Here is a 26,820-nt window from a genome sequence, read left to right as displayed (position 1 = left end):
TCCTAGCAAATTTCAGTATATGCTTGGTTCAGAAATGACAACAAGATTTCGAGTTTTAAAGTTAAAGAGAATCTTAAAGCGGCATCGTCGCAAGTATTCCGATCTGTTCAAAAAGAGAACTTAAAAGGATTTCCAAGTTTTTGACATTTTTATCTATTATGTCTGTTTGCTTTGACTACACCTTGTTATTTGCGCCTGTCATACAAGTAAGAGGTTCAGTTGGCTGTAAAACAGAAGCAATGCCTGAACCAAATAAGGAATATGACGCTTTGTTTTCCAATCGTATGTCATGTTTATGCTAGGAGTTTTCCATTTTGAATTTTTCTTAGATTTCGGTACTTCTGTTATTTTACTTGTTCTCACCATTTAAGTATGAAAAAAAATGAAAGTCTTTACAGTTCTTAAAGAAGAAGAAGTATAAGAATTGAAAAGGCAGTGAAACAAATTGCCTTTGACACACATTCATTTCATAAATATAAAAAAAAGAATAAGAAGAAAAAACTTTTGATTTTATAGCGAACCTCCCATAAACAGTTTCCACAACATTTGCTCTAGATTATCTACGTTCGGATAAGATAATATCCTTGTCGACTTGTGTGCTGCACGATTATAGTAAACAGGAACCCATTTAAATTATATCTCCGAATCATTTTGAAGCTTGAATAATCATGATTGTAGATTGATACAAGATGAATTTTGAAAACTGACCAATAAGAATCAGAAATTTTTTTGGTGGTCATAATTTTTGCCGAAGTAAACAAAGAGGAAAACTGCGGTAAAGAAATATACAAAATCTTCTTCAAGAAATTTGATTGAGTCATTTCAGTGGAGATGACGAAAATGTGAAACATTGATTGACAACAATGAAGGTCCTTTTGGCAACATGATCTGAAAATGTTTTTGTAAGTAGATTATGCAATCAAGGACAATGACAATGTTAATCTCAAGAATGATATTGATGCAACTTATTTTCGAAATTCATAGAAGTACATGAATATTGCAGAAAAAAGGAATTGTTTATTGATCAGTATCATAACCAAATATAACTTATTCATTTAAATTAATCAAACTTTTTTATGAAACCGGCGTTTAACAATAATCTATTATGGTAAATCATTGGTGTGGCTTAATACTAACACATGACCACAATACATGTATTTGAAAAAAAAGAGAAACAAAACAAAGTCCTGTCAATTTTTTGTGTCAGTAGTTCTTACAAGAAACCACACAAATAGTACGTTTAGTGTGGCACTTGATTAATTAATGTCATAGAATAAATAGGCGGATCGAACTATGCTCATAAGTTATGTCAGTATGCTTAACAGAGGGGAAAAAATAATAAAAAATATTAAAAACGACACTTCAACAACAAAAGATTTTTTCCTCTTCATTAAACATAAAGTAATTAAGTACGAAGATCAAAGATTAACCGAGAACTATATTTTAACTCATAACAAAACTAGTGCCAATTTTTGGAAATAACTTTGAGGAGATAGCTCGCATAGTAAGTTCTTTCTTTCCTGTTTGCATTTTTGATGAAATTTGATTTAGTAACACCCTGATTTAAAAGTTATTATGATTTTCCAAAAAAACAAAAAGATAAATACTTTCGACAATATGAGGTGATGATTTTATTTTTTTTTCGGGTTTCCACGTTAAGTCTTCACTCGTCTGTTGCAATTTTCAGTAAGAAAGAATTGGATGGCTAAAAAGCTCCCTCCAACGGCAATCATTGAAGTTTTTCGTAAGTCTTTAATAATAATATTAAGCAAATGTTACCGATTGATGTTATATTATATAATGTGGCGCGGTTCCATATGTTTGTGAGCGCCTAATATTCTCCTTAACCTTGAACAGTTGTGTAATAGTATAACGTTATTCTTATGACATTTTTATACAATGAAATACAAGAGAAGATTTTGACCCTTATGCAAAAGACTAATAAAAAGTAAAATCACAAAAACACTGAACTCAGAGGAAAATTCAAAACGGAAAGTCCCTAATCAAATGACAAAATCAAAAGCTCAAAGGACAGCAACTGTCATATTCCTGGCTTGGTACAGGCGTTTTGTTATGTAGAAAAGGCGGATTAATCCTGATGTTATAGCTAGCTAAACTTCTCACTCGTATGACAGTCGCTAAAAATTCTTAAGAAATTGTAGAATTGGAACGCTTGCACTTATGATGTGACGATTCTCATAATTGTTATAGTACTTAAACGAAAAATATTATGACAACAATATTTCATTTGATGGTATTCTACAGATCAACAATGAAAATCATCAATATAGGTTTCGTTCATTAGGAAAAAATCTAATAATAAATATTGAATGTGATTGAAAATGAGATATTGATATATTGATATAACGTTCATTTGTATAGTGCATGCCATTTGAATATACTTTACAAATAATAAATAGTGGATAACTTGAGAAAAGATACATATAGAAGCTTAAAGATGTGATATGTTAACAGCTAATCCAGACACAGAAACCATGAAGAAAATAAACCATCGACCAAAGGAACAGGACATTCTTACAAAACACTGGGGACTTGTAAAGCAATCTGTAGTTCTCAATCATATCGTGGATCCATTGATTGAAAATCATGTGATATCGGTAGACCAATGGATGGACCTGAAAAACAGACGAATGACAGAACCAGAACGCATGGAAGAACTTCTGTATATAATACTCAAGTCTAAACAAGATTCTGTATTCATATTTCTGAAAGCTCTAAAAAAACGAGGATACAAACACGTTGCAGATGAGCTTGAAGGGAAAATTTCAGTACAAGCGCCACCAACAACATACGTTGGTAAGTTCCAGTTAGAGGAACCACTATGAGGTAGACTTTAAATGTTATCTTTGAATAAATGAGATATGTTCCATTCCTTAATTTAACAGCAACCAGGAGACTTATAAAAATAAAACCCAAATACGTATCTGTTCACTTCCAATTATTGTAATTTAGTTTATTAACACCAAAACAAAAAGGGCTTTAAATGATTGTACTTATGAAAAAGTACTTACTAGTACTTACTTTGCAATCATATCACATTTCCTTATTTTTATAAGAAAAGGTGGAGCAAACTTGTCAGCGTAGCTCACATATAACATAAGAACAACTATGCTTTGTTATACTTTTCAAAACATAAACATCAGCAACTGTGACATAAACACATCTTTTGTAAATCTCAGAAACTGCCATGGCATATCTAATCGTTGTTTATAAAAATTTGGCAACAATAATTAACTTGCCGATCTTCAAATCTAATAAATCGATTTAGAAGATACGAATCAAGGTAACACTCAAAAATTTAGATACATTCCAAGAGGAACGAGACCGGATAACGAAACAATAAGCGTCTTCTCCTATGTGTGCATCACGCGCCAAAAATCCAAAACGGAATGATGTAGAACAGCTGAAAATTATATTCATAACAAAATGAGTCTGATTATAGTCTGCCTCAAGCTTTGATGTCCATAAAAAACGCGATCATTGTTTTTATTTGTGCAAACCTTTTTTTCAAACAGCGATTTTCTCAAAGAAAACAAAATTACAAGAAATTGAAGCAGTGTCCCTTTAAAATATGCTTATATATTAACCGATTATATGTCAAAGGGAACAAGAAATGTCCTACATTCAGGAAAGACAAAACTTGCACACGGGCCTTGTTATCTTGCAACTTAGTATAACATAATGTCAACCGCACTTGGAACGATATCGATTACTTATATGTCTTTTCTTTCTTTAAATCAAAACAAAAATTTAACTGAAAAACTATGACATGCATAAATATTATTTTTTTGTCAATGTTCCAAATTAATAACAGGTTTGATTGTAAAGCGTAGACTTAAAATGAGTATAATGTTACTAGTTGAAAAGGGTAATTTTTAACGTATATCGAATGTTTTGATCTTACATTCTGACACAATAAGATATCATACACCTTCATGACATATTCAGTAGGTTCTTTTGAACTAACAAAAACGTTGAAATCATAGTCAAAGCCATTGCGGTTGTTTTGAATATTCTTGTCTATCTTTTCTCTTTTGATACACATTTTAAAAGTATTCTATCTTTAATTTAGGTATAGCTGATAAACGAGGAACTATAACAAGATTTAAGCAAGTACCAGTGGTCGTAAGTATCGGCTTGCATTAAATGTTTAGAGAAAAAAAAATACCTTATATATAGCTAGAAATTGCATCAGAATGACAAATAAGGAAACAACTCAACGGTGTTAACCAACAGCCTGGTCGGATATATACTAATTCAAATCAAAAGTTTGGCAGACTACAGCCACCAACAAACACTGGATTGACTTTCCGTTTTGAATTTTTCTAGGAGTTCGATAGTTCTATTATTAACATTGTACATGTACATGCTTCTAGTTTGTTACAGTCACATAACGAATTAACCAGTGAACCATGTATGTGCGCGACAAGCCTTTCTCGTTAATTGAGACAGTAGAATGACATATAGACTTTAGAGAGAACAAGAAGTTGGAACATGCTTACTCGTCAGTTTGGTACCATGCAAAAAAAAAAAACTGTCACAAAAAGATAAAAAACGCAGACGACCGTTCTAAGAGTACTAACAAGAACTAAAAGCTAATTAAAATACCAATTTCCACTAAACGTAAACCCTGTTTTCCTCCAAAGTTATCTATCAATTAATATAAAAAGACAGCTAAATAAGTTGTTTTCCATCGTTTCGTTGGTTGTATGACTTTGGAGTTTGGTAATTATGTTTGACTTTTTTAGCACACCGTAAGCATGTTTATATATACAAAAACTCATCGAACTTCAGTGCACTCCTTTTCCTTTTTTGTACTAGTATTTTTCTCTTTCTAATTAAGTATATTTCTACTTTTCTTATTTAACATTTACAGAAAGACGATATCGTAGACTCATACAATAACCCATCACTGTCATCTTCTGCATCATCGGATGCAAGAAATGATGATTCTGTTAAACAAACTGACCTTGAAAAGATGAAAGATGAAATTAAAGGAGAACTGAGACAGCTTCGTGCAAATCTAGAAACAGAACGTAAAGAGGACAGACAAGAAATGAAAGATCTCAAAAGGCAACATACAGACCTAAGGACAAACTTTGAAAAAATACAAGCTGAGCGCTCAGAACTAAAAAGGAAAATTAACGATCTATCAAATAACGTCGACCAGTTGAAGACTAACTTGGCATCTAAGGAAAAAGAGTATGCAGATATCAAACGGAAGAACAATTTCTTGCTTGAGGAATTGAGCAAAAAATCGGATGCAATTAGCAAAGCTGTCCAAGAGAAAGAAAAAGAGAAAACTGACATTGAAAAGAAACTGGAAACCAAAAATGTCGAATATAAAGAACTGCAAGTTATATTGAACACTTTAAAGGAGGACCACGAAGAAAGGCTAGCAAGGTTAAAATCAATAAATAAAGAAAAGATCAGATTAGAGCAGCATGCGAAAACATCAGAGAAACAGAAGAAAGACCTCGAAATGCAGATAAAAGCACTAGAGGACCAAATTGCACGTTGCAAGATAGATCATGATAAAGAAACAAGCTTACTTCAGCAAGATTTAGACAATCAGACTGACGTTATATCTTCCCTTGAAAAAGATAAAGCGAAACTAGAACACAAATTGATAGAAATTGAAGAGAATAATGAAGATTTGCGTGATCGGAATGTCTTTTTACAAGAAAAACTTCAAAGCAGCGAGGAAGAAAACGCTATTATGAGAGCAAGACTGCAAGCTTTTGATATGAAGAAATATGCAGTGCCTCCGTATAACGCTGTTGTACGAGGAAAAAATTACAGGTCCTCAACACAAAGATCTTCCTGGTCGTATGTTTCTATTTATTTTAATTTTTTTTTATTACTGTACGGTTAATATAGGAATATGGAATCTTTACATAATGTTTTATAGTAATTACCATGCTAGTATATGCGGAAAACAAAGCCCATAGGGGAGAAAAATAAAGAAGTAATTTGAACTGACAGCTGACGCATTATATTTCTGGAATAAACGTGCATTTACATCAGACAGTTTGTCAGGTTGCACAAGAGCGTTCTCTCGTTCCATTTTGTCGATCATCCAATTATTTAAGTTATATTTGAATCTATAACAATTGAAACGAGTAATTGAAGTCACAAAAGTAGATCTGAAAATCTCAAAACCCTTCTCTAAAATTGGTTTGTTCAATTGTTGTTTTTTTTTATATTTTGAGGTCAAGTGATTTTAGTGCTTCATTTAAATGTTGTTTTAGATATGCTATGTTGCCTTTTTTGTTTCTACTTTTTTTGTTCATTTATTTTACAGGTTATTTGAAAAGAAATGATGTTTACAGAATGTTATTCATGCGTTGTCATCTTCAGCTGAACTAGAATGTGTCAAATTAAAAAAAAATGTTATTTTAAACATGCATTTGCTTCGACACCAGACAGCAAACTACTACTATATATGTTTGTGTATCAGTAGTAATAAGATTTCAGACATCTTTGTATTCTAAAAATCTAAATACTATTTTGAAAACCTCAAGCATGACATTGTGTCTGTTATTTAAAACCAAAAGTAAATGTTAGCTTAATTTTTGTGAAAGGTTGATGCGTATAGTTGTATAGTCTGTTTGATTGTCTTAAGACATTTGTTAAGCTATATTTATGTCTGTATTTAGAAAAAAAATCACAACCTTTCATACAGTTTTCAAATGTATTGTATCAATATATTTAAAAAAAAAAATTATACCTATTTGTAGGACTCAAATCTATGGTGGGTTCCAAATCTATGACAGATTCCTAATCTATGGTAAATGCGACGTTATGTCATCCCAAATCTATGGTAGATTTTTAACAATCCTAATCTATGGCAAGATTTGTCATTTCCCAATCTATGGCGGATTTTTGTTGTTTCCAAATCTATGTCAAATTTTGTGCAAATGTAGAACAAGGCAGTACATATACGATCACTAACTTGTCTTAAATAAGTTGACATGTACGACAACGGGAGCATGTCTCAACCAAATCGTGATGTCAAACATAAAAAAATTATAAAAGTGATATACCATAATACCGAAATTAAGATTAAAATAAGCTTTTTTTAATCTATGAATGGTATCAGTTTAATCCGTTAATTAAACAACTAGAAAAAAGTCCATTAAAAACAAGAAAGCAGTTTTCATATATAAAAATAAATAAATAAACAGTTTGACTTCATCATTCAGTTCATCGCGGGATTTCGGACGGTACATCAAATAATTATTATCCGTCACATAGATAAGAGATCACATCTTTCTTTAAACAATCGGCAAATTGTTTTAGAGGGAAAACCATAGATTTGATATTTGCCATAGATTAGGAATCTGCCATAGATTTGAAACCCACCATAGATTTGAGTCCTACAGATTTATGAATCTTCAATTGTTGATTGAATTTTGTCATCATGTAAATATGTATGCATATATGAATTTCTAATTGTTGATTCAATTTTGTCATCATGTAAATATGTATGTGTTTCTTGTTTCTCGACATAGAATAGACCGTTGTATTAACTTACTATGTCTTTTCCTTGAGTTAAGCCATTTCAATTGATATTTTATAGTGTGTCTTTCTATGTTGTGATGGTACACTGTTGTTTCATATAAGGGTGCAGGTTTGGTACCATTAAAACGTTTAAACCCGCTACAAGTGTTTGCACCTGTCCTAAGTATGAATATGATGTTCAGTAGTTGTCGTTTGTTGATGTGTTTCATAAGTGTTTCTTGTTTCTCGACATAGAACTAGACCGTTGTTTTTCCCGTTTGAATGGTTTTACACTAGTAATTTTTGGGGCCTTTATAGCTTGCTGTGCGGTGTGAGCCAAGGCTTCGTGTTGAAGACCGTACTTTGACCTATAATTGTTTACTTTTATAAATTGTGACTTGGATGGAGAGCTGTCTCATTGGCACTCATACCACATCTCCTCATATCTATAAATGTCCGCGCGGATTTCAGAGAAAACACAAAACATTTTTAGCCCGTACATTTGAGAACAACCCAGGATCGTCTTATTACATAAAAGAATGCAAGTAAGGACAATTCGTTATAATCCGCACATCGGCTGTTCTAACAAAAGATTTGTTTTAGCAATACTTGTAAGTGTTCTGAATTTGTCAATCAAATACGTGTTGAAGTAATCATTTTTGTTATATCTTTGTATAATGCCGGGGAAAGTTCCTAAAAATCCTTTAACTGCATGTATTTGACAAAAATTATAATTTTGTTTTATGTGCGTCTTTAAAATCCCAGTGCGGATTCATTAGTAAGTAGAATGGTGTAAAATTTTACGACTGTATTGTATACATTTAACGTTAAATGAATTTTTTAGACGTTTTCTGTAAGATAAGGAAGGTCGTCAGAAGAGTTTAAATAAAAAAGAGAAAAAATGTCCCAATTAGCTGCTCAACGCGTATTAAAAAAACTTTCTGTCTTCATATAACGGAAGAATATGGATTTTAATGATATCAGAAAAATTATACATGTCTCGAAGAATCTATCCGAATTCATCATTATGTAACTGCGGTCTTATTTTAAAAACATCGTCATTTTTCCCCGTGTCCAATAAAATGTCCCGAGGGACAAAATACAACAAGGAATAGTTCACAGGTTTTTTATCAAACGAAATTCTACTATATCTCAAATCTTTAACACCTGTTAACTGAGATGAATGGAAAATACATTTAATTTCCTTTAAAATGATATGATATGTACATTTGTTTGAGTTGCAGGTAGAAAATCCGAAACGATCTAAGATGTCCAATGACATGTCTCCGTAACCGTAATTTGACGTTCGCGTAATAACGTTAAACTGTATATGACTTTTATTACATTTTTGGCATAACATAATTTCATGAAATGGTCTGATCTTTATAAAATAAAGTTCCCGTTTAATATGCATTAAAATATAGATTGCATAATTGTTTCAAGGATATAAGATGACGAAATATTTAACTCGGATACTTCATAAAGACAAGGCCCAGGAGCTAAAACAAAGAGATAACTTACTTATGACCACACTTCCACTTTATAAATAAAAAGTAAGATACATTGAAAAAGAAAATGCGATCAAAAGTTAGATCTTGATTATCCTCCTCAGCCAGATAGTATAAAATTGAGAAAGGAAATGGGGAATGTGTCAAAGCGACAACAACCCGACCATAGAGCAGACAACAGCCGAAGGCCACCAATGGATCTTCAATATAGCGAGAAACTCCCGCACCCGTAGGCGTCCTTCAGCTGACCCCTTAAAAAATATGTATACTACAGTGATAATGGACGTCATACTAAACTCTGAATTATACACAAGAAACTAAAATAAAATCATACAAGACTAACAAAGGTCAGAGGCTCCTGACTTGGGACAGGCGCAAAATTGCGGCGGGGTTAAACATGTGTATGTAGAAAAGTAAACGCATAACAATACGCATATTAAAATTCAGTTCAAGTCTGAGTAGAAGTAGTATCTATAATTCCTAGCGTTGCTATTAAAAGATTCAAAGGTATACACATGAATGAAAATTCTCACAAAAATCTTATGAGATTAGGTATTCCTTATTCGTGACCATTTCAGTAAAACGTGTTTTTTTTTTGTCGCATAGACTCATTTAACAAAAAGTTTTATCAGAGAAATACTCGTATGTCATAAACATTTCAGTTTAGCTAACGATCATTTTTTTTTTTATCTACTGTGAGTAGAACAATCCCTAGTCATCTACCTAGCAATAAGTGAATGAAAAATAAGGTTATTACATTTAGAAGTAGTGTGGCAGAATGAAGTTTATTTTCTCGAATCTCCAACAGAATTGTCCGGTACATAGGCATGTGATGAAACTAGTATATTGAAATTGAAACTTTTCTTTTACCATATTTTGAGAAAGAACGAAAGAGAGCGAGAGAGAAAGAGAGTAGTTGTCCGACATATATGATGGGTGGCACACAAACATGTAGCAGCTAGAACTAAGGTATTAATTTACAGAAACTTCCAACTATTTCGAGAAAAAAAATCCATTAATTAATCTGCTGTGTACAGATGAAAATTTTCGGTGTAATGTAGACCTTTTTAATTTTCGAAAAACGCCACAAAACATAGCTTGAATGTTGATTTTTACATCGCCATGACCGTGAGGGCATTCCGATGTATTGTTGCCATAGATATTTGACTTTCGTTTTTTGACTGCTAACCGATCGTATAAATACGCGGATATCGTATAACGCAAAATAACATTTTTTACGCTTGTTATAAATTCATTTCTTCAATGAGTATTCATAAGAACAGAAATTAGTAATACGAAAATAGTTTGTTGTAATATATAATAAATATTTATATGAATTAAAATCTATGCACACGTACAGAAAAATTGTGTTAACGCATGTGGAAGAATATTACAAGAAAGTTTTGTGGGAAAATAAGAATGTCTACTCAAATCAAATCTATTGGAAAAATCGAATTGTTGTAGAAGAGTGTCCACCATGCACTTGTACTGCACTTTTATTAGAATCGTAGAATAGAATGATATACAATTGGATGAAAATTATACATACATGTAACTGCTATATCAAAATATTAATATAATAAATAACAACAAACCAGAGTATACTGATTTGTATCACAACGATATAATCGGTATAACCCACACCCCCCCCCCCTTTCCTGGATCCACCAATGCTTTTAGGCGTTTCAAGACGCGCATTTTGGGTTGTACGTTTTTTTTTTTTTTACAAGAAATGGTTATCTGCTTTTTGGTCGGATTGTTGTCCTTTTGACACATTCCCCATTTCCATTCTCAATTTTATTAAGCTAAAAAAATACTGGTCGTGATAAGCCATTATATTTAACTTGCTTTGATAACACACCAAGACACCTCAACATTCACTTGTTTCAGTGTTATTGATAAGCTAACTGTAGTTCTGTATTGTTTGTGATTGTTTAATAGATAAGGTCGAATTGGGAAATCGATAACATAACATGGAATATATATCATATATGTCCTCTCTTGTTGTATTTTTTTAAAGACCGTTGTGGTACTTGTTAATTAGAATATTTGGAGTGGTAAAATTGTTTTCTTGTTATATTTGTTATTCTCGTGGTGTTTTGTCTGATGCTTGGTCCGTTTCTGTGTGTGTTACGTTTCGGTGTTATGTCGTTGTTCTCCTCTTATATTTAATGCGTTTCCCTCGGTTTTAGTTTGTTACCCCGATTTTGTTTTTTGTCCCTGGATTTATGAGTTTTGAACAGCGGTATACTACTGTTGCCTTTATTTATGTGGTACTTATGAATTCTTAGAGGATACAATCTGTTACCTGTTACCTAATCTGTAAGTTCCGCCTCTGTCAGGCGCACCACCATACGGTGTAACTTGGGAGTTGCTATAAATCTTCCCAGAGCTACTTTTTATCTTATAATCATCTAAGCGTTTGTAAATCAACCATAATTATTCCTATTGTAAAGCTGAAGATTGACATTGAAGGAAAAATATATGTATTTTTTTCTAAAATGGAAAAGCCTACACACACATCAGTCTCACTTGGTTTATTGGCGAATGTGTGTTCATCTATTGCAATTATATTGATAAACAAATGGATATACACACAATACGGATTTCCAAATGTCACATTGACATGCATTCACTTGTTTGTTACTTCGCTCGGTTTATTTGCTTGTGAACGAGCTGATGTTTTTCAGTCAAAACACTTACCTCTTAAGAAGATGTTGCCTCTCGCGTTGACGTTTTGTGGATTTGTAGCATTTACTAATCTCTCTTTAGAAACAAATACAGTTGGAACATATCAAATAATGAAGACAATGACTACACCGTGTATAATAATAATTCAGGAGCGTTTTTATGCTAGATCCTTTTCTACGCAAGTGAAATTAACAATGGTAATATAGTTTTTAATGTAACATATTTATCACATTTGTTAGTTACAAGTATTTATCTTTTGTGGATGAGTATGAAATTAAGGAAATGTGATACAAATTTATGAGTGTCAATGAGACAGCTGTCTACAAGAGGGACAGAGGAATCCATGACAAACTGCCCATTGCCAAATCCCCCCACTTACGATCAATAGTTTACTCCTGCTTAATTTTGGCCTAACAAATCACCCTTACTCAGACCCAGCCAAACATAAATTGTTTTAACAGGACATGAGGTCCAGTAACAAATATTTTTTACTGGACCTTCATTTCTGTTACAGGACCTACTTATTATCACCGGTGAGCAGCTATATGACTAGGGTATTTCCGCGATCCTAATTAATATAAAGACAAATTCTTTTCATTGATCTCGGGAGGAAAACCATATTTTGTGTTTGATATAGCAACACATTTTCTCCAATTTTAATACTGCATGCTGCAAAAAAAGTACAGGACAGGAGGTCCTGTAGTTCACAGGATGGTGGCGGACCTTCAAGTTTTTTACAGGTCATGACCTGCGGTCTGACGATGTTTGGGTTGGTCTGCTTACTCATGGTGATTTTATGTCTACCTCCATTTAAATGTTCTCGCCTCTCTGTTGAAAAATCCTGATGAATTTAATCTTGCAAAGTGCCCCCACAAATCATTTTCCAAATAAAAAAAACAGTAAAATCTCAATGAATTTAGTCCTACTTACTCTCCAACAACATGCATTATCTGCAATTAACATTTTATTTTTATCAAATATGCTCAAAAAGGAATTAAGAAAGAATCCCCATAAAAATATGATGAAAATTAAATTGTCAACCATTGTCAACTGACTTGCACAAATGTTGTAGATGAAATATTTTCTGAGATTTTTAGTTTACCAATATAAATTGTATTGCATACATGTATGCTTAATCATGATAGTCATGATTGATAGTCATAGACACAAGCAAACCTTATGAACAGAAAATAAACAGTATTATATTCCTTAAAGTAAAGGCCCTTTAAATGACTTACATTATTTAACAATGTATTATATACATGTAGATGCAATGTACATGTACTTATAAACAGAAACTGTAAATATAAAAATGGTGAACTGTTCAATATTTAAAATCTTGATGGTAAGTTGGTAACCATTATAAATTGGCAGGTTTTTAAGAGTGTATTGAGTTCTTTACTTTATCATGTTTATCATGTTTAAACAAAGATTTGATATACATGTACATGATATAAGATGTAAATGGTTGATTTTATCATGGAAGTATTATATTGACAAATGTACATGTATGCAAAAATTTATGTACATGTAAGTAATTCAACAAATGTGACCAAGTACAATAAGGAATAAAAATTATGGCTTTCATTTCACTTTATTACATTCATGACATTTGAAAAGTGGTTAACTTGTACATGTACTAATGTAGTGTATTTGCAAATAAATAAGCATGATAAGGAAGAAAATGTATTTTTATATGAAAAAATAAATAAATATAATCATAATTGACAGTATTTGCCAGTTTAATTATTCCTGCTCTTGTGAATTGGGAGTTTCTAGTTAAAGTTAAATGTCAATGAGACAATGACCATGATGACACTATTGTCACCTTTTGCATTTTTAAGAATTAAACATAGAAAATATCCTTTTCTAGTCTTATACATTGCATATACAGTCAGGGGATTTACTTAAATGAGTGATTTTCTAAATCACTGGTTTAAGTAACATTATTTCCATAAAAGTTGGAAGTAAGAGTTGTCTTTCTTTAATAATCACCTATTTAAGTAGTACAAATTAATCACTAGAAGAAGTGATTTAATCTTATTGTAGCTTTAAATATAGAATACAAATGATCCAGGTACTAATTATGTTTCTAAACTTATCAGAACCAACATCTGTGTTGTCTAGGATGACCAGGTCATTTCAGGTGATGACCTTGTACTGAATCTAGGATAATGACATTAAAATCACTTGTTTAAGTATCATACCTCAATTTCCTTCCCAAAAATCACTTATTTAAGTATCATTATTTTAATAACCCCACTAATTTCAACACCCCCGAACAGTGAAATTTTTATCGCGAACAGTAGAATTTTATTACATAATCTGAAAGATGAGACCTTGAACTTTACAGGAAAAATACTCCCACTGCTGGGAAAAATCTGTTACGAAAGTATCAGTTCATTATGTAAAGCCATTATTATAGCATTTTTTCAACTAAAATAGAATTTTCAGCTAAATGATAGCATCAAAGGCATAAACCTTGCTACATGTACTTGAAAGAAGCAAAAAGTTCATTTTTTTCAATTTTACTAATTAAAAGATATATATATATATATATATATATATATATAATGTTTTTTTTTGTGTTCTTCTGCAGTTCTAACCAGTAATACATTTTCATCATGTAACTTTGGTTTCTAAATCATACTGAGCAATTTGTCGAGAAGGTCGAGATATGAATGAAATGTTTGATTTTATTTAATCTGTTTGTAAAAGAATTTGCAATGGTTCAAAAAATAAAATATGAGTGCCAATTGTGACATTTAGCCTTGTTTTCAAAACTAAAATGCAGGGAAAACAACAGATTGGTGCTACATGTGCATGTACATGTATATACATGATACCAGTATGTATTGAAAAAGTAATTATTTTTTTTTTACCAAATTAACCATGTTAACTACAGTAAATTATATAGATTTATACAAAAATACATCTACATTATTATTTTTCATAGATTCAGATAATATTAAGATCAAAAAGACTCATAACTCACATTTTTCATATACATGTATTAAAGCAAATCTTTCACTTTGCTTTTACAATTTGTTTGTCATGGTTGGCATGAAACACATCTAATGGAGCAATAAGAAAGATCTTATTGTAAACAAGATACCATATAACTTATATTATTAATAGATATGTACATGTACATGGATTTAAATTTAAAAAACTCATAGGTTCTGTATAAAAAAATCTAAATTGTCTGTTACATACAGATGCACATGCTTTTAAAACAGTACATTCTAAAAATTCTAAAGTCTAGGATTACGAGGATTCTAAATTGATTCTGTTTTTATAGTTTTTTCTAATTTAAGCAAATAAGACAACTTTAAGTTTGTGTTTGTAAATTACAAGTTAAAAAAAAATGAACATGGCCTTCTGTTTGGTTGTATGTTTTTCCAGCAATTGATTATGAAATTGAAAATTAAAATCTAAGTTTAACCATGTTTTGTTGAAGCAAAAGATTATCTTTTAAACTGCTATTTAAATTGGATATTAATGACTTAATAATTAATTCTAAATGTTCTTTCTGTAAATACTACAAAAAAAAAACCATACATACAAATACATTTGTTTGCTGATTATAACAGGTAACTTTTTCATGTGATTTTTTTTGTCATCACTTAGTATGTAAAAATGTATCTGTCATTGACTTATTTCCTTAAAGATTTAATTTTAGCCAGATGCAGGCAAGTTGAGACATCATAAACTATTCTTTGTTTATTTGTGTATAGTTTGTTAAGGATAAATTAAAGTACACTTGTGTTTATTTCCACATGAACATTTATTTTTTCAGGTTGATTTTAATATTTTTTAAATCTTAAAAAAGGCCATGCACCTTTTTTTTTTTAATACATGTAGCCTTTCCTTGATAAAAAACTTTTACAAGTGTTTTGAATGAAACACAGGCTAATTTACATTTAGCATGGAAAAAACAACCTGCTGTACATGTAATGCAATTGTTCCTCTGTACATTATACACTTGATCAAATTATCCTTTGGAAAAAATACACAACATTTCACAACCAAAGTTAATTTGTATTCCCCCACCATATTGTAGGGGCATTAAGAGTTACCCTTGTCCATCTGTATGTCTGTTCGAAATTGGTTTCTGTTCTCTAACTTTAGTTTTGCCTGAACCAAATGGTACATGTATGAAACTTATATACAATGCACATGATGCATATTACCACAAAACACAGATGAAGTTTGAATTTGGGTGGCCTCACTTTTACTTTTCTAGAGTTATGCCCCTTTACAAATTGCTGATTAAGTACAAATTTGGGTTGTGTCACTATTAAGGTTCTTGAGTTATGTCCCTTTATAATGTTTATATGCAAGTGGGGCATCATCTGTGTCCCATGGACACATTCCAATTTATCTACATGTATTTCTATTTTTATATGACTGCAAACATTTTGTGGGGTTTGTATAATGCTACATGTATGAAGTCGTCCTTTGCTTTGTTTTCTGAAGACCCATTTGGTAAAGACAATAACTTGAGTTTAAGTGAATGGATCTCTATCAAATTTAAACACAAGGTTGATATCCGCAAAAGGGAGATTGGATTTGATTTTTGGGTTTATGTTCCCAACAGTTTAGGAATTAGGGGCCACCAAAAGAAGAATTTTTGTAGTTTCCAGACAATAACTTGTGGAATGTTGTATTGATCTCTCTGAAATTATACCACAAAGGGATGGTTAGGATTGGCTTTTGGTGGTTATGGCTCAAACCGTTTAGGAATTGGGGGCAAGAAGAGGGGGGAAAACAAGGGTTTCCTGGTTATATTAATGGGTAATTACTTTAAATGTACAAAACTGTGTTTGAATGACCTCCCTTACACTGCTTTTAAATTATGAATAAAGAAATGCTGTATTGTCTTAAGGTGATTAGCTGTCAATTTATATTTAGAACTTACTGTTTTAAATATGCTGATTAAGGTATATTTATATGTTAATTTTAGCCATGATTATGTAATTTTCTAGTTTAAGACTTTTTTGATGTAAAAAATGTACATGTATTTAAATGGGTTATATCATTGCAAACTCCATTGAGAAACGATTATTTGCAACAGTATAATTACTGTGTATTGCACAAAAGCAAAAACAAAGGAGGGGGTAAAATGCTGGGGTTTTCTTTGAAGGGGGACTTTAATTCGCAACAGCATAGTGTAGTGCACAAAAGCCCAAAAAAAAAGGGGGGTGTTCAATTCACTACAGCAACAGCAGAAGCAAAATATTGATCATATAACCAATTCTAAGTTCTTTGACTACAGTTATTCTTTATCAGAAACCTATTATGTGTCAAATATTTATAAACAATCCAAATTAAGACCTTTATCAAGCACTAATATTGTGTCCATTTTTGCCCCAACTGTTCAGGATTAAACGTCTACGGTCATATCCAGCTGCACTCTGCGAAGCAATTTATTATGTCTTCAATTTAATATATATTAGAAATGTCATTTTGCTACCAGTATTCATAATAATATTGTTTAAGCCTTTTCACAAAGAAGAACGTAAGATCTTATCTTATTATATGATATAAGCTCTCATAGAGACAGATTTACCCATATACAACTAGCATTACTAGTGTAAATTGCATTATTATGCAGTTATTACTAAAAAATGAGAATTTACCATAGCAACCATGCATGGCAACAAAATATTTTATAGCAAAAATTACGCAAAATGTACTTGTGACATTCATTTGAAATTTGAATCTAATTTTAAAGCTTTTGATAATAATCCCCAGCTGGCAATGAGGTAAATTTGTACTTATAAATAAATGTGTATGTAATTCAAAATTAAGCCATCAACTTCTCCTTATGCTGAAATAAAAATATAAAAATCAAGATTTTTTATTTGATAATCTGTATTTAATCACAGTACTTTCATGTTCTAATAGATTTTTTTAAAAATATTATAATCACTATTATGTTCTTGTTTATAGGTGCAGGAATTTTTCTTTTTCCTTTTTTTCTCTATCAATGAACATTTCACAAATTGTTCAATTTTAATATGCGAAGGAGGAAGATGTTATAATTTAGCCTTTGGCTAGAAATTGCAGACAATTTTTATACCTGGACATACTGATATATATATGTCAGCTTATAAGGAATACCTTTAGGCAGGTTTGGACATAAATCCAAAAGGAGCTAGATTTCAACTAGAGAATAAAAATAAAATTGTTGCCCTTCATTTTTACTTTTAAAATGTGTCCATACTAATATGTTAAAAATTTGTGTATACCAATATGTTAAAACTGTTTAAAACAAGACATAATATTTTCAAAATTTTTTTGTGACAGATTATAGTTATTGTTTTATTTTTAAAGACATAATCAAAGCAATTGAACTATTGAGTTATCTCCCCTGTTGACAAAATCTATTTTTAAACATTAATTTTTACCTGTTCTTATATTTAGTACACATGTTAGTGGGATGAAGGTTGTCTTATTCAATGGTCATTACTAGAAAGTTAATATGTAATATTGGTGCAGGTTTTATGTAAAAGACTAGAACTTTGATAAAAGCATACCTTTCTTAAGAAGAATTTAAAGGGAACAACATTAAAAAAGACATTGGTTAATATGCATTTGTGGAATTTTATCATACAGATAAGAAGTTGGAGCAAGAATTAAATATTTATTTATTCAGTGAGGGAATGTACTAGTACTTGATTTATTTAGTGAGGGAATGTACTAGTACTTGATTAATTTAGCCGAAATTGTATAAAGGCAATACTAGCTATATTAAAGAGGAAATACCTGATTGAGGTCTGAATATTAGCTATATTAGAGGAAATACCTGATTGAGGTCTGAATATTAGCTATATTAGAGGAAATACCTGATTGAGGTCTGAATATTAGCTCTATATAAGAGGAAATACCTGAATGAGGTCTGAATATTAGCTATATTAAAGAGGAAATACATGAATGATGTCTGAATATTAGCTACATTGAAGAGAAAATACCTGAATGAAGTCTGATAATTAGCTACATGTATATTAAAGAGGAAATACCTGAATGAGGTCTGAATATTAGCAGGAAATACCTGAGCAACTACCAAGATACATCTTCATTTGCATATTTAAGATAAATAATTGCTTATACTGAATTTCAAATGTAGAAGTATTTATTGATTAATTGTAAAATGATCACAGATTTTTAAAAGAGGCAGCTGTTAGTAAATTGGTGTGACAGGTATTGTGGCGTAAAGACATTAAATGTTAATATCTTTAAAGATATTTTCAATTCTGAGGAACTTATTGCTGATCAAGTGTGCACATCATCATAGTAGTAATGGAAAACTTGGCACCAGCCCCTCCATCAAATCTGATGATCAGTTTTGGTCTATCTATGAATGTGTGTTTTTCTATAACAATTATTATGATCAACAAATGGGTGTATGTATACGGAAAGTTTCCAAACCTTACTTTGACATTTATTCATTTTGTGATCACATTCCTTGGACTTTTTGTATGCCGACTCTTCAAAGTGTTCAAACCAGCTAGTCTTTCAATATTACAAGTACTTCCATTAGCAATGACTTTTTGTGGATTTGTAGTATTTACCAACCTGTCTTTAGGAACCAACAGTGTGGGAACATACCAAATTATAAAGACCATGACAATGCCTTGTATTATGATCATCCAGACTCAGTTTTATAAAAAATCATTTTCGTTAGCCATAAAACTGACCATGGTAATAAACATTATAATTCTGTTTCTATAAAAAGTGTTTTTTTTTCAAATATTTTTTTTTATTTGTTTCGGTTGTTTTTTTACAAACAATTATGTCTTTTATCATTTAAATCATCAATGCATTTAATACATTATGTAAAAATGTATACATTTTATGGATAAGATACAGGATTTTGATTTAAGGGGACAGAATACACAAACATATGCTAGAAAAGAAGGAGAAATGTTATTTTCAAGTTCAAATCATTAAGATAAATTGTGGTTTTCAATTCTTAATTACATGATAATCATTTATATTTCAAAATGTTAAAAGAAAACATGGTATATTTGCCATTTTTATGATAATTTTTATAGACAATATTATATCAATACCGTCTATCTAAAAATATATATTCCAGATTTTGCATATTTAACATGTTCAATTTATAGTCTTACGGTATTAAATCAAAAGCATAATATATAGGAAAAATCACAAAAATAATCAAATTATAAAATGGAGTGTGATAAATTAAAAAGAAACAAAAACAAATGGTGAACTTAAACTGAATTTTACAAGTGCAATACTTGTATGGTCGATGCTTATTTTTGTGTACTGGTAATTGTGTGGAGTGTTATGTAGTTCACCAATTTTAATTATTAGGACTGGTATAATCTTAGGAACGACATCTAAAGTTCAATGAAGGATAAAAAACTTAATTCAGATAGTTTTTTCGTTGACCCCCCTACTCCCACCTCCTAACTTAATTTGGGAAAAATTGATAGAACAATAAGGATGTATGTAAAATCGATGTCAATTAAACACAACTTGAAGCAATTTTTAATCCCCACCCCCAAACTATTTGAATTAAGTTTTTTATCCTTCATTGATCTTTTGATGTCATCCCTTATTTATGACATGATATGGATAAGATCAGATAAGATATCTATATATATATATTGAGAAAGCTTATTTTGAAGGAAAAAAATCCTCTTTTGCTTATCGTTATGTACATAGTTAATTACACCTTCAATATTATCTTTTTTAAATTTACACTTAATAACTGATAATTATTTATTTTAAACAAAATATTTAAATATGTTATAAGGAGCAATGACAATATTGCTCAATTTATTGTGTTGATAACTTCAGAAGAACAAAGAAAGAATACGCTTAAGTTCAATAATTCAACATGAAATTGTAGGCCAAGAAAAGTAATATTTCATTTGTGTTAATGATTTCTATACCCACTCGTTTATTTCGCCTAAAAATGTCAACCTGAAAGTCTTTTTTGATCCTTTGTCTTTTGAATTGTGTAACAATTTCAGGTCTTCCTATATACATGATATACTAAGGGTAAAAAATATTAACAATAAAAAAACTTCTTTCTTCCAAATAGCTTTATTTTTCATATCAAATCAAATGCATAGGGTTTTTTTTTTTGTTTGAAAATTTTTGATTTGGATAAACCAATATCTGATAATCTTTTAGATTATTGACTTTATAGTAATTCGCAATCAATGTACAAGATTTGCATTTATAAAAATATATTGAGCAAGGTAGAAAAAGGCTTGAAATATAAAATAAATCAATAATACGACATGTTTTGAACTTTTAGTGATACATTTGTACTGTTATATTACATAAAATGTCTAACTTCTGAAGTTTTTTGTTCTTTGATACATTATTTGAAGTAAGTAAGTGATTAGTTTTAAAAGAAATGGTTGATGTTTGACAAAATGTTTGTAACATGTGTAAAATTGTTTTCTAGAGTGTCTTCAAAGTCATGATGCACATGTATGTGGCATTTAATTTTGACATCTGACCTGGTAAAAAAAATCAAACTCTCTCTATACTGTCGCAGTAGATATAATTTTATGGACCAAAGACTGCATGTGTGTGATTGTATGAAAATGTTTCTGTACATCCACCACAACTATATAAGAATAGGTGAATTTAATATAGATGACGTCTGTAATGATATTTTTTATTGCTCTTAGTCTGTAGTGAGAATGTCCAACCACAATAAAATAGTGTTGCAATATGACTGAATATTTTTAATCAATTTACCTTTTTTTTAAAAAACATATGCATATATATTTTAAAATTTTAAAATGACAAAAATCATCAACAAACATGACACAATTTAATTGTACAAGACAAAAATTTAAAATCTTTTCATATTTCTAAACATTGTTTATTTCAGTGTGTTTAAATTTTGCTGTCTTTTTCAGATTCCTATAGCTATAGGTGTATTCCTGAATTCCTTCTATGATGTCAAGTTCAACTTACTTGGAATTATATATGCATCTCTTGGTGTGTTTGTTACTTCACTGTATCAGGTGGTAAGTAATAAAGGAAAGATTGCGCAAACAGTACTGAAAAAAGTATACTATTGCAGATTCTTTCAAGTTTAAAATGAGGCCATGATGTCAGAATTGTTTTTAAACAAAAACAGAAAACATATAAAGCAGATATGATGAACAAATAAGGAGCACAAATAAAGAGTAGTACTAAATTTTTAAGGAATTCATTTATTGCATTCAGCTGTAGCACAATAATTGTGAATTGAAACAAATATATTGAATATTTTTTTATTTTAACTAAAGTAACTATTGTCTGAACATTTTCTTTTCATAAACATCATTTTTTATTTATCCAGTAATGAACAAAATTAAATATTTTAATTTCAGTGGGTTGGAGAAAAACAGCATGAATTCCAGGTGAACTCAATGCAGTTGTTGTATTACCAAGCGCCTCTATCATCAGCCATGTTGTTTGTTGTCATTCCTTTTGTAGAACCTGATGTGTGGAGTTTCCATGGAGCACTTGGAGAATGGCCAATTCATGTTATTGTAAGACTTTATTTTATGTGATTAATTTTAATAGTGGTATAGATAAAAACACAAAATTATGTTGTTTTCAAATGCACAAAATAACTGGAAGTGAAGAAATTATTCCATTATGGATTAAGAATAAGATTAATCAAACTATTTAAAAATTATGATGGCTATTGTTTAAAAATGAATAACTCTAGGATGTGCAGAATACATGTATGCTTGCGACATATAAAAAAGATAATTTTTGAAAAAAGGGAGACAACTCATGTTTGAATGGTTGTCATTCTCACATCAGTAAACAGAAAAATGATATGATTGTGTATGTGTGTTTGCTTGAATTTATTATTATACCCCTGCTTTCAAAAAAAGGGGGTATACTGTTTTACCTCAGTCTGTCCTTCCATGTGTCAGTCCGTCCGTCCCATGAATATTTTTTGTCACATTTTTGTCACTACACTACAAGGATTTCTGAAATTTGGTTTCAGGCTTGATATAAGTCAGCTTTACCCTGTGATGCATTTTCAGATTCATCACTCGACAACTTCCTGTTTACCGAACACTTGCAGATTTTTACACTATTAATATTATCCACTTGCAGTGGGGGTATCATCAGTGAACAATAGCTCGCAGTTTCACTTGTTTTAAATCATTTGTTTCATTTTTTTCAGGGAATGGTGCTTCTGTCAGGAGTGGTAGCATTTATGGTCAATCTGTCCATATTCTGGGTTATAGGAAATACTTCAGCTGTTACGTATCCTTTGTTGAAAGATCAGAAATAAAGTTGTAAAATAAAAGACAAGAACACAATACTTATAACCACAAAACTATATACCTATATATTCGCTTTACTTTACACAATGTACTCATCTTGCATTTTTGTGAAAAGACAGTTGGTCTTAAAATTTTCATTATTTCTATATGGCACTTGTCAATTCTAGTAAAATATTTAGACTGTAAAACTATATCAGTGTATCTATTAAGGGCATACGATACAGTTTTGAACCTGTATTTACAAGTTGATGAAAATTTGCATATAGGCTATTTTTTACCTGATTAAATCAAATATGTAATAAAAAATATACCTTCATGTGCTACTTTTTGAGTAAAATGAGGTCGAAATTTTGTATATTTGCTCAAAATTCAGATTTGTGTCCGTATTTTCTTTTTTGAAAGAAAGACATAACTTTTTTGTTTTAAAAAATAAGCACAAATTGTTTTTTGTTAATTAATCCGTAATTTCTGTATCATTAAGTATCATTAAAAATTTATGCAATTTTTATTTCAAAATAACTCTATATTTATCCAATGTTCATGGATGGAGGAAAAAACGTCATTTTTTGCTGCATGTTTATTAAAATTAAAAAAATTGCGCTATTTACAGTTTTATAAAATTTTGGTCACATAATCTCCTTGCAAAATGAAACAAATTGCTGTTTTAAAAAATAGGGGTCCATGCACTCGTTTTCAAATTAAATCAGTTTGAATGATAAAAATCAGTCGAAAAATGCATCTTTTCCCAATATGTCATAGTTTGACGTCGCAAAAATAACATTTTACGTTAGCAACGTCATTACCTTCCCTGTAACTGTATCGTATGCCCTTAATAAACAATTGGGTTTAACACTCAAACCGTTGTTGTCTAAAATAATTTGTGAATGGGCTTCCAAAGAGGCCAACTGTTAGTCTAGTCCTCTTTTCACATAAAATTAAATATATATTTAATTCAACCAAAAATTATGAATATAAATAATGTTGAGTTTTGTTTTGGTTGCATTTTTCAACTTTCACTTTTTTATGACATCACAGAAAAGTCACAAATAACATTTCTGAACAAGAATAATCAATTCAATTATCAATAGTTTTGACATCTCTTAAAAAGATTTAAGAGTTTTACTTTTCTTCGATTCTAGTAGCCAAACAGTGGCTCCTAAAAGTTTATATATATATATTTTAATTGCTCTCTATATGTATTTTTCCTTTACCTTCTTTAAATGAACATGCGTATATTCCTTAATTTAGACATAGATATAATATGGTTGGTCATCTAAAATTCTGTTTAACAGTAGTTCTTGGATTCCTTCTATTCCATGATCCAATTAGTATGTTACAATTGCTTGGAATTTTACTTACATTATCAGGTGAGATATATAATACATGTGTAAATCTATTTTATTTCACAATGTTTTAGAACTATTTTAAGTAATTTTCAAAAAGATCAAATTGCAATTAAGTATATTAGATATGATACTATTGTAAAAATTTTAAATCTGTTTCAACATGTTGGTCTTGGATAAAGCAGGGCATTATTAATTTTAACAACGTTTCTCTGATGTATGTTATAAGGGGATATGGTATGAATGCCAATTAGACAACCATCCACAAAATTTTTAAAGAATCCTTACCATATAGTCAACTATAAAAGGCCTTGACATCAAAAATGTATAACCATTGAAAAGAGAAAACATACAGCCTAATGAAGTAGATATTTACGAAAAACAAATGACTAACATAAATGAATGACAACCACTGAATTACAGTCATACAAATATTCCTATGTATAAACATACCATCTATAAAAAGGAAGATGTGGTGTAATTGCCAATTAGACAACTAGTCACCAGAGACCAAATGACACAGAAATAAACAACTATAGGTTACTGTACAGCCTTCAGCAATGTGCAATAATGATAAAACTTTTGTGAACAAAATGTGTTTTTATTTGAAAGATTTTTACTGCAGCTATCAATTTTTTTTTTGAAAAGCCGTGTAAATTTTAATGTTTTAGAATTTACATGATTGAAACAATCAAGAGATCAATATTTAAAAAAAAAATGTTTTAATTATACATGTTTAGATTTTAATGATGATAAGAACTTTACCAGTAATACGTTATATTTGGATGAAAATGACAATTTTGAAAAAATAATATCAATAGGTGAAAAATAAATGTATAGTCCAACTTCTTTGTAGTAGTAACCTAATCAAATAGTTATATTTTTTGCAGTTACAAAGGATTTCATTTCACTTCAGAGTAAAACACATCTTGTTCCTTGTTAGGATTGATATAACTAATAATACTCCATCTTTGTCAATCAAATTCTTATCAAGTCCAGGTTCTGAGGTATTGAAATGTCACTTGGCATACACTAATGAACACTAGCACATATTGTTTTCAGCTTTTGCACATTTGAGAAATTAATATTTTGTTTTGTATTTTTCAGGTGTTATATTATACACACATATAAAGCTGAAAGAACAAAAAACAATGGCAGTTAAATTGCCTATGTCAACAAAGGAGTGACATTGTATCAGTATGATTCATATTTTATCAAACAATATTTTAGATTTTTTCAAGAGGACTTGTTAAATTTCAGATTAGTTACAACTTGCCAGTTATTTTAGTGATAAGTTATTTAAAATGTTTTTATTCTAAGAGATATATAAGCTCACCTGGTGGAAAGGACCACTAGTGTGAGCCAATGCCTTCGCTTGGCATCTGTGTTTTTGCTAGTATCTTTTTTGCTTGTGTAACAGTAGGAGTTTTGATGAGCTGATTTTTTGGTCCCTTGAGTTTAGAAATGTATTATAAATTTATGAAGTAACATATATCAGATGATCAAAGGAGTGTCAGATATCTCTTAAGGGGGCTCGCAGGTATAAATTGATTTTTTTTTTAAATATAGGATTTCACTATATTTTTTTATAAATGACATTTATCATATACATGTATTTAATAGAAAAATAAAATATAAATATGGGGTCGCCGGTCATTTAAGCTCACAATATGACTTCGAAAAAAGCATACATCTGTGTAAAGGTACTTATTTTCTGTTGAACTAATAGGAGAAATAGAGTTTATATTGAAATAATAAAAGAACCAAATGACAGTAATTGCTTAAATTTTACAATAGTTTAGCTTAAGTACAGCTTAATTCAAATAAATAATAAAAAATATAGGTCACTGTTGAGTTAAAAAAGATATTTTAATTTTTATGCAAAAAAAATTGCAATTTTGCACCAAAGGGAGATAATTTGGAGCATTTTCAATGATATACACATTTTCAAGTCATCTGGGGCCAAAACAAATTGAATTTTATGGTTGATTTTTGTACCATATCATAAAGTAAAAAGTAATTAGGTAATAAATAAAATTTGTATTGGAAAAAAAAAGTTTAAATTTTGCTGAATTTTTTGTACCCGTGACCCTCCTTAAATTGTATTTTTGTATGTTTTTTACAAATTTATTTTAAGACTTCAAACTTTTTACATTTAAGGCAAAAGTGTCAACACTGCCAAAAAGCCTCTTTTTCATCAATTTTAGATATTTTTCAATTTCATTTATATATTTTAATTCAAGGAGTCTTAATTAAAGATTTTTAATGGTATGTGGGTAAAAAACCTTTATATGTAAGGCATTTACTTGTATCTAATATTGCCATACACTATCTGAAAAATGGCAATTCTTGGTTTAAAATGGGAGTTTTATCCCTTGAAAATGTAAATTGATTTGAAAACAAAAATCTCAAGCATACATGATGTCAGTTACATGTCTTTGTAGGATTTTAAATATTTAG

At 30.2% G+C, this 26,820-nt stretch overlaps 2 protein-coding genes across 5 annotated transcripts; both read left to right on the top strand.

Annotated features, from left to right (window-relative positions):
- Window positions 1-1,392: 1,392 nt before the first annotated feature.
- On the top strand, window positions 1,393-7,022 carry LOC143047643 (uncharacterized). Of its 2 annotated transcripts, XM_076220831.1 has the most exons (6): window positions 1,393-1,503; window positions 1,646-1,744; window positions 2,476-2,817; window positions 4,094-4,146; window positions 4,898-5,850; window positions 6,326-7,022. In XM_076220831.1, the coding sequence occupies exons 2-6, from the start codon at window positions 1,702-1,704 to the stop codon at window positions 6,342-6,344; spliced, it is 1,410 nt and encodes a 469-aa protein (XP_076076946.1). In that variant the 5' UTR covers window positions 1,393-1,503; window positions 1,646-1,701; the 3' UTR covers window positions 6,345-7,022. The 2 variants fall into 2 exon arrangements, with proteins under 2 accessions (XP_076076946.1, XP_076076953.1); XM_076220838.1 differs by lacking the exon at window positions 1,393-1,503 and having other exon boundaries at window positions 1,679-1,744; window positions 2,421-2,817.
- Window positions 7,023-11,495: 4,473 nt separating this feature from the next.
- LOC143047630 (solute carrier family 35 member E3-like) lies at window positions 11,496-26,237 on the top strand. Of its 3 annotated transcripts, XM_076220807.1 has the most exons (7): window positions 18,124-18,543; window positions 18,584-19,430; window positions 21,641-21,751; window positions 22,100-22,261; window positions 22,915-22,997; window positions 24,272-24,384; window positions 25,468-26,237. In XM_076220807.1, exons 2-7 carry the CDS (start codon window positions 19,029-19,031, stop codon window positions 25,545-25,547), a joined length of 951 nt encoding a protein of 316 aa, XP_076076922.1. In that variant the 5' UTR covers window positions 18,124-18,543; window positions 18,584-19,028; the 3' UTR covers window positions 25,548-26,237. The 3 variants fall into 3 exon arrangements, with proteins under 3 accessions (XP_076076931.1, XP_076076922.1, XP_076076913.1); XM_076220816.1 differs by lacking the exons at window positions 18,124-18,543; window positions 18,584-19,430 and adding an exon at window positions 11,496-11,920; XM_076220798.1 differs by having other exon boundaries at window positions 18,124-19,430.
- Window positions 26,238-26,820: the final 583 nt, after the last annotated feature.

This window comes from Mytilus galloprovincialis, chromosome 1 (genome assembly GCF_965363235.1).
Source record: "Mytilus galloprovincialis chromosome 1, xbMytGall1.hap1.1, whole genome shotgun sequence".
Taxonomy (NCBI): Eukaryota; Metazoa; Mollusca; class Bivalvia; order Mytilida; family Mytilidae; genus Mytilus; species Mytilus galloprovincialis.
Note: the sequence above shows the minus strand (reverse complement) of the source record. Positions and strands in the feature narration are given on the sequence as shown.